The 17675-nt window shown below is 35.5% G+C and overlaps 1 protein-coding gene across 13 annotated transcripts in view; it reads right to left on the bottom strand.

Moving 5' to 3' along the window:
* Window positions 1–17675, bottom strand: part of CEP128 (centrosomal protein 128) — a 408542-nt gene that overhangs the window by 360791 nt on the left and 30076 nt on the right. For all 13 annotated transcript variants that reach the window (XR_004286107.1, XM_032344800.1, XM_032344799.1 and 10 more), the window contains 4 exons: window positions 12003–12129; window positions 10852–10970; window positions 8142–8233; window positions 6032–6104 (listed from right to left, as the gene is read on the bottom strand). Coding sequence is in view for 12 of the 13 variants with exons in the window: in XM_032344800.1 (XP_032200691.1) it covers window positions 6032–6104; window positions 8142–8233; window positions 10852–10970; window positions 12003–12129 (411 nt within the window). In the remaining variant the exon portion in view is untranslated. The remainder of the gene's footprint in view (window positions 1–6031; window positions 6105–8141; window positions 8234–10851; window positions 10971–12002; window positions 12130–17675) is intronic.

Raw genomic sequence — 17675 nt, 5'->3', positions numbered from 1 at the left:
GCTGACTTCTCAACAGAAACAATGGAACTGAGAAAATGATGAAATATCTTCAAAATACAGACTGGAGGGAAAAAGGGATTATTTAGACCTTTATAACCAGTGAAAATCTCTTCTAACAAAAAAAGTGAAATAAAGATATTTTCAGACAAATACAAAGAGGATCTGTCACAAAAGAACCTACTCCAAATTAAATTGTAAATGGAATTCACTCAGGCATATGCAGATACACTCTGAAGAAAATTTCAAAGTATGTTTTTAAGAAGATGAGGAATCTCAGGATGCAAAAAGGAATGAGACACAGAAAGAAATGAAGAAAGCTGAAGATGGGGCACCTGGGTGGCTCAGTCAGTTAAGCATCCAACTCTTGATTTCGGCTCAGATCGTGATCTCAGGGTCATGAGATCAGACTCCTTAAGATTCTCTTTCCCTCTCACCCTTTGCCCCTCTTCACCCCCAAAAATTTAAAAATTAAAAAGAGACAAAGATTATTAACTTTTTAATGTTAAGTGATACTCTCTAAAATGGCATAAAAATATCAAAGTCAAAAAATAAATGTTAAAATTAATATATAACATATAAGACCTCCAGATTTTTTAAAAAAACTGTACAATATTAATGAAAGAATTTGCTCTGTTCATAAATTGGAAAACTCAACATTATAAAAATGTCAATTCCCTCCATGTTGCCCTATAGATACAATGTAATCGAATCAAGATCCTAGGTTTTTAATGATTTCACATGCTAATTCTAAAATGTATACAGAAATTCAGAGAAAGAATACACAGGATAAACCTGAAAAACAACGTGGAAGGACTTACTATACCATATCACAACTTATCATAAAACAACAGTAATCAAGACAATGCAATATGGACACTGGAATAGACAAACGAACCAGAAGACTGAATAAATCCAGAAAGAGATGTCTGCACATCTGAACCTTTGATTTACAACTAAGACAGGACTGTAAAGTAATAACAAAGGGGTGGTTCTCTCAATAAATGAAACCAAATCAATTAGATGTCATATAAAATGTAAGTTCATACCTTGAACATCAATTCCAAGTAGATATTAGATCTTAATGTAAAAGGTAAAATAATAAGCTTCTAGAATATTATATAAGAAAATATTTTCATGATCTGAGGAAAGGGAACAATTTCTTAAACAGGTCAAAAAAGCAAATAACCACAAAAGAAGAGACAGAAAACTGAACTAGATTAAATTTCAACAGAAGACCTCATTAAAAGAATTTTAAGAATGAGATGAAACAGCTCTGGATAATTGGAGACAACAATGCAATACATATAACTGACAGAGTGCTCATATATAAAAGAAAGACCTCCCACAAATCAATAATGAAAAAACACCCAATTAAAAAAAAAAGTGGACAAAAAGAAGCAAACTGGCATCTCAAAAAAGAAAATAGCCAATAGCCAACAGGAATGGAGTGGATTTCTGTTCTTAAAGAGAAAACCAAAGCTGGTGGCATCACAATTCCAGACTTCAGGCTATATTACAAAGCTGCAATCACCAAGAGAGCATGGTACTGACACAAAAACAGACACATAGTTCAGTGGAACAAAATAGAGAACCCTGAAATGGACACTCAACTCTATGGTTAACTAATCTTCAGCAAAGCAGGGAAGAATATCCAATAGAAAAAAAAAGTCTCTTCAACAAATGGTATTAGGAAAATTGGACAGTCACATGCAAAAGAATGAAAGTGGACCACTTCCTTATACCGTACACAAAACTAGACTAAAAATGGATGAAAGACTTCAATGTGAGACAGGAATCCATCAAAATCCTGGAGAAGAACAGAGGCAGCAACCTCTTTGTGACTTCGGCTGCAGGAACTTCTTACTAGACACATCTCCAAAGGTAAGGGAAACAAAGCAAAAGTAAACTATTGGGATTTCATCAAGATAAAAAGCTTTTGCACAGCAAAGGAAACAGTTCTATTGACTCACAGAAAAGACAACTGACAGAATGGGAGAAGATATTTACAAATGTCTTATCAAACACAACACCCAAAGAACAAACAATCCAATCAAGAAATTGGCATTAGACATGAATAGGCATTTATCTAAAGATGACATATAAATGGCCAACAGACACATGAAAAAATACTCAGCATCAGGGAAATAGAAATCAAAACCACAATGAGATACCACCTCATACCAGTCAGAATGGCTAAAGTTAATAAATCGGGAAACAACAGATGTTGATGAGATTGCAGAGGAAGGAGAACCTCTTACACTGTTGGGAATGCAAGCTGGTACAGCCACTCTGGAAAACAGTATGGAGTTTCCTCAAAAAGTTAAAAATAGAGCTACCCTACAATCCAGAAATTGCACCACTAGGGATTTACCCAAAGATATAAACGTAGTGATTCAAAGGGGTACCTGCAACCCAATATTTATAGCAGCAATGTCCACAACAGCTACATTATGAAAAGTGCCTGATGTCCACTGACAGATGAATGGATAAAGAAGATGTGGTATATTATATACAATGGAATATGACTCAGCGAACAAAAAAAAATGAAATCTTGCCATTTGCAATGACATGGATGGAACTAAAGGGTATGATGCTATGTGAAATAAGTCAATCAGAGAAAGACAATCATATGATCTCACTCATATATGGAATTTAAAGACAAAACAGAGTATCATGGGGAAAGGAGAGAAAAATAAAATAAGGTGAAATCAGAGAGGGAGAAAACCGTAAGAGACTCTTAATTATAGGAAACAAACTGAGGGTTGCTAGAGGGGAGAGGGGTGGGAGAAAGGGGTAACTCGGTGATGGACATTAAGGAGGGCACATGATGTAATGAGCACTGGGTATTATATAAGACTGATGAATCACTGAACTCTACCTCTGAAACTAATAATACACTATATGAAGTGAGATGGGGGAAATCGGAGGGGGAGGCAAACCATGAGAGACTGTGGACTCTGAGAAACAAACGGAGGGTTTTGGAGGGGAGGGGGTTGGGGGTTCGGTGAGCCTGGTGGTGGGTATTACGGAGGGCACATAGTGCATGGAGCACTGGGTGTGGTGCATAAACAACGAATTTTGGAACACTGAAAAGAAAATAAAATGGAAAAAAATACACTATATGTTAATTAAAAGAATTTAAATTAAAAAAAAAAAAGAATGGAATGTATTCCTAACAGACGATTCAGTAGGAAATTGGAGAAAAATATCAATGACTTGATAAATAAGGTCCAAATCAGGCCAAAAGATGAGAAACTCTAGAAAAGACAAAATGTGAAAAATGCTCATCATCTAGTAATAATGAAGATGCAAATTACACCATGATGAGAGACTATAAACACCTAACACAAGGGCTATAATTGAAAGACTAATAATACTGTAAGAACCTATTTAGAAATTGTCCCTGGTCCCCTTCCCCCAGGGGATTTACAGGTAACAAAGCCCAGATACAAGGGTGGGTCAGGCCAGGTGGAGACATCCGATGGGGGGGGGGGGATGCATACTGTCTCCCTGGTTACCAAGGAGTATGGGCCCCGCCCTTTGGGAGCCCTTTTGGCGCCAGTCCCAATCAAGGTGTAATAGGCTGGTTCAAATGTCTACTAGGGTAAATTGTAACTCAATTGGTCACCTAGCATCACTGTGGAGATTCCTGTGTGTATTAACAATCTCGTTGGCCACCTGTGCGTTGCCAGGCCCAACCACATGGCCTTTGCCCTTAAAAGCTAGCCTGTGAAACAGAGAAGGGTCGCCCTCTCTTGTAAGAGGTGCAGCCCCGAACGTTCGGTTAGATTCTTGATGCTTGGTGCGAAATAAAGCTTTGCTTGACCTTCGCTTTGTATCAGTCTCGCTCCTTTAATCACGGACCCAACAAATACCAAGTACTGGAAATGATGAAAAGCAACATGAATTCTTCTGCATTGTCAGTGGGAATGTAAATTAATGCAATCACCTTGGAAACCTGTTCGTCAGTATCGGCCAGATGTGAAGGCATGTAGGAATCACACTATATGTTACATACCAACAGACATGCATTTACATACGCACTAAAATCATGAATAAGATTACTCGCAGCAGTCTTATTTGTAATAGCCCAAAACTTGAAATAATTCAAATATCATAACATGTTAAAATACACTGCAGTAAATCCACACAATGGTATACTAAAGAGCAATAAAAATGAACAAGCTGAAAGTACCTGACATAACACCTAGAAATATCATAACCTTAAGGATTAGCAAAGAACAGACACACAAAACCATGCCCTATAAGATTCCACTTCCATAAAAAATTCAAAGTGGTCAAAATTAATTTATGGGGTAAAAAGTCAAAATATTCATCTTCGAAAAAGGAGGAGTAGTGATTAGGACAGGGAATGAGGAGGTTTCTTGGGCACTGGTAATGTTCTATTTCTAGATTTGGGTGGTGGTTACATGGGCCTGTTCACCTTACTGACTTACATGCAAGTACTTTGCTGTAAGTTAACCACACCTTCAAATTAAGAAAATTAAGAATTTTTTTAAAAAAAGATAAAGCTCCAGCAGGTTCTGCTGCCAGGTGACAGGTTCCACTCTAGACTATGTGAGAAGAGCCAGAAGATCATTTAGTAAGTTATAAAGGATCTAGGAGCTACATTCTTCAAAGTATGTGTTCAGTTCCTATTTAGATAGTATGTAAATCAGACAATGGCATAGACTTTTTGCGGTGTGAACCACTGCAATAAACTAAAAAAGGTTCCAATGCGTTAACCTCAGAAAATAATTTTTCTTTGAAGTATGATAGTTAAAGTATTTTAGATTGGCACAACTTAAACTGATGTAAGGTCTTAGTATGCTTGGAAACATCTAGGACTTCATGTAAAAAAAAGAAATATCCCATTTCCTGATCACATAATAGCATCAGTTGACCTATCATCAGATACTGACTGCAAAGATTTTTTTCTATTTCAACAGAAGACAGTACATTATATCTTCATCTTTCTGGGCGCTTCACAAAGAAATCAGCACCAAAAGCACAAGAGGAATATGCTTTTATGTGGCCAGATGTTTATTCAAATTTCTGAAACAGGCAAATTTCACTGCAAGTAGAGTAACTAAGTTGATCTCTTTGAAAATAGAGGATATCCATTTCTTAACTTATATGTCCAATGAATTCAAACTCCAAATAAACTCAACATATCTATGTAAGGAACTATAAACACAATAAAAACTGCAGGAAAAAAAAATCTGCCTATATTTTCAGTTTGAATAAAACATGTTAAGAAAAATATTCTGTCTGCTACCATTCCTGGTCTTGAAAAAAAAACAAAAGTTACTCTGGGATAAATAAATACACATTGCTCCTGAAGTTGGTAAATTTGCAAGTTTAGTTAACAATTGCTATTGATTTTTCTTTCCTCCTAAAAAAGCAAACAGAGGTGCAACTGATGATGCAAAGAAACAGACATTGTATGTACTTCATTTTTCACTTTAATTCCATCAAGAATAGTGATTAAAAAAACAAAAAACACTGAATAATGACTGTCAACAATCTGGGTTTGAGATAAATAAAACTTGAGAATTAGGGGTATTTTCAATTGGCATCATGTCAAACAACAAAAGACAGCAAGGTCTTTGCAGCAATTATGATTACACATGCTTGTGAAATGAAAATACTAAAAATACTTAAAAAATGTAGAGTGCTACAGAGTCACTACCAAGAAATTCCGTATTTCAAACATCATTTAACAAAAGCCACGGAATTGCTGGGTCTCTTTTGAATATTCATAAGGAAATTCTAAAAATTAAACAAATAATAATTCTATCTCTAATATATTATCACTGTAAACATTTAAAAACTATAATACCCAAATTCATGAATATTTTATAAGAAGTACAAGAATAGATTTTAGACAAAATGACATATATCGCCCAAAAAGTTAAAATCCAAGAAACTTCACTGTGATTATGACAAGCCCAGTCACACTACCATCTGCATATGAAATCGCTTACTTATTTTTTTTTTTTACTTATTTATTTTAACAAAGAGTTCTTACCACATCTTGTTTTTGGGCTTCATTAAATTTTTCCGTCAATTCTTCCAAGGCTCTTTTTGTTTCAGCATCCGACCTAGGGAAAGAAAAATATTTTAAGCTGGCTGTTTGAGAAAGCATATACAATTAGTTAAATTTACAACATAATAATGTTACTACATAATACTCTACTGCAGTGGTTCTTAAACATTAGCCAACATATGAAATACCTGGAGGACTTAGGATGGACTGCCGAACCAACAGATCTGCAATGGTCCCCAAGAATGTGCATTTCTGCAAATCCCTAGTTGATGTTAATGGTGCTGATTTGGGAATTACATTTGCGGTACAAGTAAAGCAGAATGGGATCCTAAAATCTTAATTCACAACATTAAGTCACCAGGTTTCACAAGAAATTTGACTGCTAATTTGGCTTAGGTCAAGTTTCTCTGCCTCACTCGCACACGCGTCTGGGTCATATAAACTATTACTAGACCGTACCAGCCCACAGACAGAAGATTCCCAGTCCACCACTGCACAGCCAAATGATCATTTAAACTAAATAAGTAAATCATCTCTACAACTTCCACTTTGTCTTCTTATAGGACAAATACCTAAAAATTCATGTTCCTAGTGCTTAATTTATACCCTTTCTTCAAATATGTAAAACCCACAGAATAAAGCAATCAAAGAACATACTTTACTACGATGTTGACACCATTCTGCTCGTTTTATCAACCATCAAAACTAAATACCTAGTTTTAAATTAACTAACCCTTACTGGCTTAAAAGAGTAACAATAAATATAGCTCAACAATACATCTCGGACATCAGGAGCTCAATCTCTTTATTCATACCAGTTATATATGAAAATAATCTTGAACGACAGGGTACTATAAGTGATAAAGTGCAAATACTCTGGGGCCATATACCTACATCTGAATCCTGACTAGACCATATCCTCCATTTAAACTCCAGCAAATTGAGTTACTTCATCTCTCTGTGCCCCTTTCCACATCCAAAAATTGGAAAAAATAATAATGACTACCTCAGTAGGGTTGTTGTAAAATTTAAACCTAAATCTATCTAGCATGAAGTAATTGTTCAATAATATTAACTATTAGTAGTAGCAACAATAGTAAGGTATTTAGATATTTAATTCTTACTACTAAATTCCCTGCCTTCCTCATTTAAAAGCAGGTGAATTATACAGATTATAGTTGATCACAGATTTACAACTATAGCTTTCACCCTTTTTGCTATAGCAACACAACACAACACATCTATGGAATGATTCTATTAGATGGAATGGGAGTCAGCAAGTAGACTTGGTAAAGAAACTTCTACTCAGCTTTGTTGTTCCCTCATCACTGCTGTATATAGAGTATGACTCTTGAGAAGGGATAAAAACTTTGGTTTCTTCTAAAAATAAGCCTCCAAATGAAAACCAACAGTCACTGATGATGATAAAAATGAAGACAGTGAAGAAATTTTAAATAAAGTGATACTTGTTGGGGATGACCCAGAACTGATAAAACTGCAAAGACCTTTCAGATATAAACCACTCACTTTTGAGGATTTCAACTGAAAGCTAAAATATCAGATTGGACTGTCTGTCTCTCACCCCCTCCAATGTATTTGCAAATTGACCTCTTTACTAAGAACTCACAATGTATCTCCCTGTAATGGCAATGCTCAGTAGAGTAAGTTAAAATGTTTTTAAAAATATGAAATTAGGGGCGTCTAGGTGGCTCAGTCTGTTAAGCATCCACCTTTGGTTCAGGTCATGATCTCAGGGTCCTGGGATTAAGCCCTGAATCGTTGGGGTCCCCCGCTTACGAGGGAGTCTGCTTGTCCCTCTCCCACTTCTCTCCCTGCTCACACTTGAAAGCATGCACTGTCTCTAATAAATAAGTAAAAATCTCTAAAAAAAAATATGAAATTAATTTTTCTAATAAGGAGTCATGGTACATTCTAAAATTAAAGGATTTTTAAACTGTTCTATTAATAAATTTTGAAATACTGCTATAAAAACAGCACTGTTTTTTAAATTCATGTAAACATGTCAATTACAGAACTTAATGTGTTCTTCTAATAACTCATGCCTCCAACAAAAACCATATTCTGCTTTTACCGGCTTCTTCTGGCAAGCTCCCGATTGAAATCATCTCCAAGCCGAACTTGTTCACTGCTGAGGTCTCGGAGGGACTGATGAAAAGCATGAAGCTGGTAAAGGCAAAACATAGTCATCCATTTAGGATTCTGTTTAATTCTTCCATGAAGATTCACTGAGGTTGGTAAGAACTTATTTTTTGCACTAATGCCCAAATTTTATAATGTTATTAACACATAATAAAACACGTCTATTCTGAAAGAAATATTTCTCCAAAGAAAAACATTTCTTAAAAGTTATATAAAACTTCTTATACATAAACCATCACATCTTTTATGGTACAGTAATTCTGATCCTTTAGACACCCCAGTAAAAAAGAAGTCAGCAAACTTTCTGTAAATAATACAATAGCAAATATTTCAGGCTTTCAGACTATGTGATCTCTGTCAAAATTACTCAATGCTGCCACTTTTGGCACAGAAGTAGCCATAAACAAATGAGCATAGCTGTGTTATACAAGGACTCTATTCCATGCCATGGTATGTCAATCCAAGCTACAGAGAAACTCTTGCCAACGTGCACCAGGATCCACGTACAAGAATGTTTGAAGCGACACTGTTCATAATGGAAACACCAAATATAACCCAAAAGTCCATTAAGAACAGAATGGATATAAATAAATCATGATATATTCTCCCAGTGGATATAATACAGCAGTAAAAATGAAATGTTGAAACCTACCTACACACAAGTAAGGCTGAATGTCAAAAACATAACATCAATTGAAAAATAGCAAAAGACATAAAGTATTATTCCACTTATATAAAGTTTAAACACAGGCAATACTAAACAAGATATAAGTAGTGCAAATGTTTTGTTTTTAAAGCAAGAGAATGATTAATATAAAAGTTAGGATAGTTGATAGTCCTTGTATTGATAATACTCTAATTCCTAGCCTGGGTAGTGGTTACATGGATTTTTCATTAAATTATTGTACTATTAACTGTAAATATGTATACTCTATATGTATGTGTATACTATAATTTATTTTTAAAAATGTAAATTATAGAGATTTGCAGAAACAACAAATTGATTCATTTCAACAAATGCGCATCAGTGCCACCAATTATGGTAGGAAAAAAGGGGCTCAGAATCTAACATAGGAGATCGACATGCAAACAAAATCACAAATGATGAGCAGGGCAGTACACTGATAATGTGGTGTTACGGGTCATCTTAAGAGACTTAAAATCAGGAAGAACAGTTAAAAAGAAATTGGGTGTGGCCATGATTTTCCAGTTTTGCAAACCAGAATCCTAGGTTCTGATTCTGATGCCTCCTTTTCAATCATTCCCACCCTCCCCAAATGGTCATCTGATCTTCAAGACCTTTCATTTTACCCACCAAATAGCTTTTAAGTCTACTGCCCCACCTTGTTCTCTCCAACTCCATTTATCCTAATCCAAGTAACTAGCATCTCACATCCACAATACAGCAATATCCTCTTAATTGGTTTGCCTATATGGATTCCATTTTTCCACACTAGAGGTGGAGTGATCTTTTCAAAATAAATGTCACCTCCATACAAGGCTGTGCACAGTCTCGGCCCTTCATACATCTCCGGCCACAGGGCCTTCTTAAAGGTGCTCAGACGTGCTAACTTCCCTCTTGCCAAAGTATTTGTTTGACCGAAAATGACTCACTCAACCTTTAGGTTTCAGCTCCATCAGCCTTTCCTCAGGAAACCTTCCTGACTGGGAAAGTCCCTCTACCACACACTCCCATGGCCCTATGCTTTCTGTTGTAACATGCAACTCAGCTCACAATTAAGGGAGTATTTGTGTACTTATTTTATTAATAACTAGTCCCCCCCGCCCCACAGGCAGATTACAAGCTCCATGAAAAGGCAAGGTTTTTACTTATTCCTGTGTCCAGGCACAAGCGCTGTCTCAGAACACTAGCAATAAATAAACAGAATGAAAGAGTAAATGAATCAGAGTAGGATATTGTTCTCAGCTCCAGGCTTCACCATATAATTCACTCTAAAGTTGCAACTACTAAAAAAAAAATCACACAGTGAAGGAGAAGTTCCTACAAGGTGTCTTCTCGTGCACTTGGATCTGTTACTTCTCTCATGCTGAAACAAGTAAAAGCTACAGATGAGTATCCTGACAAACTCTGAGCCCACAACCCCGAAACCACCAAAACATAGATGTCAAAGTCAGCAACATCCTCTAGCCCTTACATAATTAATTTAGCTACCCAAGGCAACAAGAAACGTTTTTTTCAGCTCTTGTAGGGACATTTAAAGAAGCAAAAAAAGAAATATATCTGCAAAACCAATACACCCAAAATCTTCAGTGAATACATGAAATATATGAAAAAAGTATAAAAGTTCTTGCTTCTATTAATTAGCTCCATCAGTGATTTAACAATCAGAAAAACACTAACAAAAAAAATCAACAGGTTAACCACAGAGATTAACTTGTTTATATGAAACAAAGTGGCTGATTTAACAGGGCTTGCAAAAGAATGAGACACCGGCAAGGAAACAAAAACATGACCAGCTAAACTCACCTTTAAATGTTCCATGAAACATCCTCCTCCATTACAAAATTCCAAGTAAATGATAATTATTTATTGGAAATAAAAGTTTATTTGGTTTCCAAAAAAAAAAAAACAAAAAACAAAAAACCAGATCAAACACAAATTACAGAATAATATAAAGTACCTGGCCCATGTCATCAGGCTCCCGAACAAATCGGACACCAGTTCTGGACCTAATTCTCTTAGTACCCTGTTGATCCCCATAGTCCTTGAGGGGTGAGGTAGGTGGAAACCGGGAGCTTTCTTTAGAGATGAAAGGAAAAAAAGAGAATAAAACATGCAGGAGAAGAAAAAATCTAAAATTTTGTTCAGAAAATATATACATAGGACCTAACCCAAACTATTTCCCAACTATCTTGCTAGGGCCACAAAAGTGGCACAAATCTTCCTCTGAAAAGCAGATAAAATGAGCAATAGAAATAACTTGGAGATAGAAAACATCAAAAGTTTTAACTTGCTATGCTTTTCAAAGATGTAATATGGTATTTCCCTTATTTATAAATAAATAAATTGGCAAATAAAAATAACTTTTGTCTTTCTAAAATATAACTTTATACCAATAAAGCAATTGTCAAACAACAAAGTAATCTAAAATTTGAACACTGTTTAAAAATCAATACATTAAAAATAGCTAATTGTATCCAATTTTTAATCCATATCATGATTAACAGCAGTATTAACAATGTGGGCTACTAATGTTCACTTCTACGTAAATCACCTCTCTTTACTGCAAACTTTTCTGTTCTTCTCTACTCTAAGTCCTTTCCATTCAAATGTGATCTCAGTGTTGTAGGAAAGTATTAAGACTAACCACAGGCCAACCAAGAGTTACATCTTTAATCTAGCCGTTGAACTCCAGCTGCACACCAAAGATAAAATTCACCTGTTCTTAACAAGCATCATAGGCTATTTCTTAACCAGACTTTGAAAAACTATGAAGCTGGGAAGAGATTTCTCATCTAGAAAGTACGCCACACAGCAAATCCTATTTGGGTATTCATTTTGATTAGAGGCAGAAAATTAAATTCAAGTTTTGTCAAATAAAACTCTATGTAGTCTATGGAGTCTGAGAACAAATGTAATAGAATAACAAAGTCCCACTGAACATATTTCAAAATATTCACCATAAAATCACTGACAACTGCATCTTCTTAACTTCATTTGTATGATATTGTGTACGGGTCCTATTTCTTCAAAGATTAAATGTATTCAATATGGACCTCAGGAATACTTGTAAAACAAAAAGAGAGTTTTCAAGACATCTGAAGAGTTTACCTGTCACAGTGCCACCATCAAGGTCACTCGCAGTCAGACTTGTAACAGAAATACTTCTCCCTCCTGAGTTTCTCAATAAACGTTGACTCCGCAGCTGGCCTATTGATTGTTCCAAGCTTTCTTTTAACTGAAGAATATAATGAAGGAAAAGTTATTCTCTCTAAACAATTCCAAATACAAACAGACAAGAGATTTTTAAGCTACTTCTGAAATAATCAGAGTTCCCAAGGAGAATTGTGTCAGAAAAAAATTTGGAGTAAGGTAAGTTAAGAACTATAAACATAGATGGTACCCAGATGGCTCAGTCTTTAAGCATTTGCCTTCAGCTCAGGTCATGATCCCAGACCCTGGGAACGAGCCCCATGTCAGGCTCCCTGCTCGATAGGAAAAAGATTCTCCCTCTCCCACTCTCCCTGCTTGTGTTCCCTCTCTCACGGTTTCTCTCTGTCAAATAAATAAATAAATAAAATCTTAAAAAAAAAAAAAAGAACTATAAACATATAAACATAAATATTCTCAGAACCAATTCTAACATCTGGTTTTAAGTAGCATCTGTTGCTACCTATTCCATCTTTCTATTAGTAGAATGTGAAAAACAGATCTACTACCTAAGGGCTTACAAAACCAGATTAAATGTTTAATTGATGTGCCACCCATACTTGGCCATATATCTGAGAGAAGAAAGAGAGTCTTCCTCCCCTCTAAATATTCCTTCAGAAGCCCCAGGTCTATAACAAACAGGAAACTAACCAGCTATCACAGTAACTGCTGCTATTAAAATAATGTACATTGTCCAACTGAATATCAGAACATCTTTTTCATTCATTCAAAGACTTCAAATCCCAGAAAACTATGTGGGCAGATGTCAGTCTGTTAATACATACTAGGGAATAGAATTGTCCAAATGCCCTCTTCACATTATTAAAGAGTCAGCCAGCAGGGGATATGAGACAACTTTTAGACCTAAAGAGCTAAATTAAGTAAAAAGACACTAACTACAAAGAATAACATCCAGAGCTGTACACAGCTACAGACCTGAGAAGAGGATACAACTGAAACCCAAAGTGACAAGAGAGTAAAGCTGAGGGAAATCCACATAACCTGAACGGCTGGGCAACTTCAGATCTAGAGATCTTATCCAAAGATAAATAAAGCATAATAAAAATAATGCAAAGATCCATAGAACAAGTCACCCATAACTCTTTAAAGAGAATGTCAAAACAAATGATTGAAAGGACAGGGTTTCCTAAATTCAGCCAGAAATAAATAGTAGAACACCACTCATGGAGAGAACAATTTGGTTTCCTTGGGGAACTATGCAGAAAAAAGTAGCCTCAGTAGAAGAGAAAGCACAAATGAAACAGAATATGAATGACAAATGAGCAAATCCTTTCTCATTTCAGTTATTTGGATTTAGCTCTTCTGCAGAACCAAGGATAACACAGTCTGGATTAAAAGAAATAAAATTTCAGGAATGCACCTCTACGGTTGTTCTCATTTCCGGGGGGTAGGAGGGAGGCTAATATTTCTATACTCTCTGTCCCCTGCTTCCCTAAGCTGGGATATACAAGAACCCATCCTGCCTGAGCATTCACTAGCTACAGGACCCAGCCTATTAAAACTACACAGAGAAGGCCCAGGAAAACAAGGTCTACCCTGAGCATCATTTATACGTAAGTAAAATAAAACTAATCTAACATGGAAGTAGACCAAAAATTTCATACAGTGAACACCTATGACAAGCTCTGAATACAATTAAACTATATTAAGAAACTCAAATCTAAACTGTAACATGAAAAAAGGACTAGAAATATAAAATGACTTTAGATCACACAAGTTAGCGATAGAACCAGCTCTATTAACTTTTTCTGTGTTTGTTCTTTATTATTCACATCTTTCAAGTGAAGCCTGATGTCAGTATCCCTTTAGAAACAAAGTAAGCTATCACTTCTTTTTGTTGCTTTTTTTGAGGGTAGTCTGATTTTTTTAATTCTAATTATTTTTTTTAATATTTTATTTATTTATTTGACAGAGATAACAAGTAGGCAGAGAGGCAGGCAGAGAGAGGGAAGGAAGGAAGCAGGCTCCCCAGTTAGCAGAGAGCCCGATGCAGGGCTCGATCCCAGGACCCTGAGATCATGACCTGAGCCGAAGGCAGAGGCTTTAACCCGCTGAGCCACCCAGGCACCCCTAGTTCTAATTATTAAGGCTTTGTTTGACCCTGATTGTCAATGGTTTTACTGTGAAAAAACAATGTGAAGTTTTATTTGTAGTTATCCCATTTTTGATCCATAGAGATCATGGAATCTATACCTTAATATCTTTCCTGTGTTATAAATTCTCAGCCATCATCTCTTCAAACACTGTTTCTGCCCCTTTCTCTCCACTCTCTCTTTCTGAAAACTTGGTTATATTCAGGTTATCTTTTTACCAAATCCTATATGTCCGTCATGCTCTTTTCTACGTTATTCATCCTTTCATTTGTCCATTTTTCTTTTTTGGGCATCTTATGTGGGCCAAAGTCATGAATTCTCTCTTCAATGTAATACCAACTGTTATTTATTCCATACTTTAACAGGATTGGTTTTAATTTATTTATTTGCTTATTTTAGTTACATTACTCAGTTTCTATAATTTTCATTTGGTTCATTTTTGGAGTTTCCAATTCTTTGTTAAAATTCTCAACCTTGTCTTTTAATTTCTTGACTAGGTTAATCACATTTTTTTATATTATCAAGTATGTTTCTACTGTCTGTTCTTTTCCATTGATTTTCATTCATCTCTTACATTTTCTTATGTGTGATTATCATGCAATAGACATTATATTTGAAAAACTGTGGTGATTATTTAAAGCTCTGATGATGAGCTCTTCCTCCAGAAGGGATTTGGTTTTGCTTCTAGCAGGAAGCCAGGCTACGATCACTAGGAAACCCAAATAACCTTAATCTAGTCAGGAGCCAAGAGGATTCAAATCTGGCCTTCTGCCCGATCAGAACAGGTCCGTTTTCGGTTCATTACTTCTTATTTTCACCTCATCATTTTTCCTAAGCTATCATTCTTTGGGGTCTCCAGTGAAAACTTGAAGATTCCTTAACTCCAGTTTTGGTTTCCCTGGCCTCTCCAGTCTACTGATAGCTTTGATACTATCCTCTCTGCTTCTAAGCCATCTCTTTTGAAATCAGCTACTGCCTTAAGGGAAGAAGAGTCACATATGCACAACTCATCCTTCTTGACTTCCATTTTTGACAGATCTTTACGAGATCCAGACTATAATATTCTTTACTTGCTTGGTTGTTCTCTGATAGATTCATAATTTTATTTATTTATTTATTGCCTTTCTAGTTATTCTGAATAGGATAGGTTATCCAAAATAATCTTCCTTACCAATGCCAGAAGCAGAACTTGCCATCATCCTTTTCATGTGGGCTTACTGCTAACAAATCCTAAGCTGTAGCTAAAAGCTGATGAATAAAATGAATTCACACATACATAAACACACACACACACACTCCCTACTAATAACAACAGTAACAAAAAGCCATCATGGAACCAGCTGGAAAATATTACAGAATAAAAGAAATAATCCATTATCCCAAAATCTAGAAGTAATAACAGATATTGGAAATTTTATCATTTCATAAATAAGATATAAAGTTAGACAAACTATTTGGCAACCTCATTTTAAAATTCTAAAAAGATCTATCATACACCATTGAATAGATGAACAGGTTGATATATAAATACCAAAAACTATAATGTAAAAGGTGAACGAGATAAATAATTAATCACTCCTGCAAATATCATGATAAAACCAGGGCCTCCACCTAAAATACAAAATTGAAAATATAACTGAATTAAAATCTACACTTAATGGGACATCTGGGTGGCTCAGTTGGTTAAGCATCTGCCTTGGGCTCAGGTTATGATCTTGAGTCCTAGAATCAAGCCCAGTGTCCAGCTCCCAGCTCGGTGGGTGTCTGCTTTTGCCTCTCGCTCTGACACTCCCTCCCACCAACTGTGCTCTCTCTCTCTCACTCTATCTCAAATAAATAAATAAAATCTTTTTTTAAAAATCTACACTTAAAGTAGCAATAACACAAGAGATACTACACAAAATCTAATTGTGATGTATGAAACTGATCTGATAACTCCTAAAACAAAAACAAACAGATAAAGAAAAAATAAAATTATAAAAATTGCTTTAAATTCTTTAGGATTTTAACCCCTAACTAGGTCCTAAAGCAAACCAAACTTGAAATGAAGTTAAAAAAAAAAAAAACTAATAAAACTCAATTTAAGATTAATTTCCCTTCTATGATGGATGATGTTATTTTGCTGAATGGTAAACCAATGCTCCACACAAGACTGTGGTACTGACTCCAATGGTACAGGTTCTAAGAGTTTAGTGTGGCTCCCTGTGCAGGTACCAAATGATGATTCCATTTTCCACCTATTTCCCTTATCTGAAAGGCTGTAAAAGCAGCATCATAGAACATATTATGCCATATTTTTTCACCTCAACTTGAGATGAAAGTATTATTTACGTATTAGGTCTATTCATTTACATGCATTCATTTGATATTAGACTACAATAACTGAAACATTATTACTATGTACTAGTACAAATACAAATAAAACTTGGGCACTGAAATTGAATGGCAATTATAAGGTAGTTTATCCAAATTGTCAAAACATGTTCTTAAACTTAGAAGTCCAGAAGTCTCCCTCTAGGCAATGATGAAATAACTTGAGCATCAATGGTAATATTAACTACAATGGATTCAAACACTTCAAATATGCATAAATTTGTGAGTTAATGATCCCCACATTGAAAAAAACCACTGGTCACTACTAGAGCATGCTAGCAAATAAACTTATTATTTTGGAAACTAGTAGATAAATGAAATTGTGTAAAACCACCAAAGCTTTTAGATAAACATTAAAATAAAAATATCCAGGTGTTGGGTGGCTCAGTCAGTTAAGTGTCTGCCTTCAGCTCAAGTCATAAGCCCAGGGTCCTGAAATCGAGCCCCACATCAGGTTCCCTGCTCCCTCTCCCTCTGCTGCTCCCCATCTTTGTGCTCTCTCAATCTGTCAAATAAATTCTTTAAAAATAAATGAATGAATAAGCAAATAAATAAAAATATAAAACTTTCACATTCTCATAGAGCTCTGAAATTTCTGTGTGGCTCTATGTCAAAGACTCTAACTAGAGACAAAGCAGAAGTTTAATGAACTGAAACAGTATGTAACTCAAAAAAACTGACTACATTGCAAAGCAAATCTCTGAAAGGAAATCATTCAGTCGTCAATGGGTACTCCAAATAAGAGGTATGGTCATTGAAAACATCGTGATTCAGAAAGACCGGGGGAAGTCTGGCAGTGATTTCCTCAGCTGTGCTCCTTGTGCTTCTGCTTCAGTTCCTATCCACGTATTTCATGCCATGTGAGCTGAAGTCTCACATTTTGTGTGTGTGTGTGTGTGGGAACAATAAGACTGCATGTAAAATAATTAGAACAAAGCCTGGGGAGGACTAGTTTGCTCAATATATAGTAGTTTTTACTCTGAGGATTGTAGGCAATGCATAGAAGAGCAAAAAATAAATGGAATGAAACAATGGGATGTCTTAATCTGGAGAAACTCTTTAGAAGAACTGTCATTCCTTAAAAATG

Source organism: Mustela erminea, chromosome 5, assembly GCF_009829155.1.
Source record: "Mustela erminea isolate mMusErm1 chromosome 5, mMusErm1.Pri, whole genome shotgun sequence".
Lineage (NCBI taxonomy): Eukaryota > Metazoa > Chordata > Mammalia > Carnivora > Mustelidae > Mustela > Mustela erminea.
This window is presented reverse-complemented; position numbering and strand designations above follow the sequence as displayed.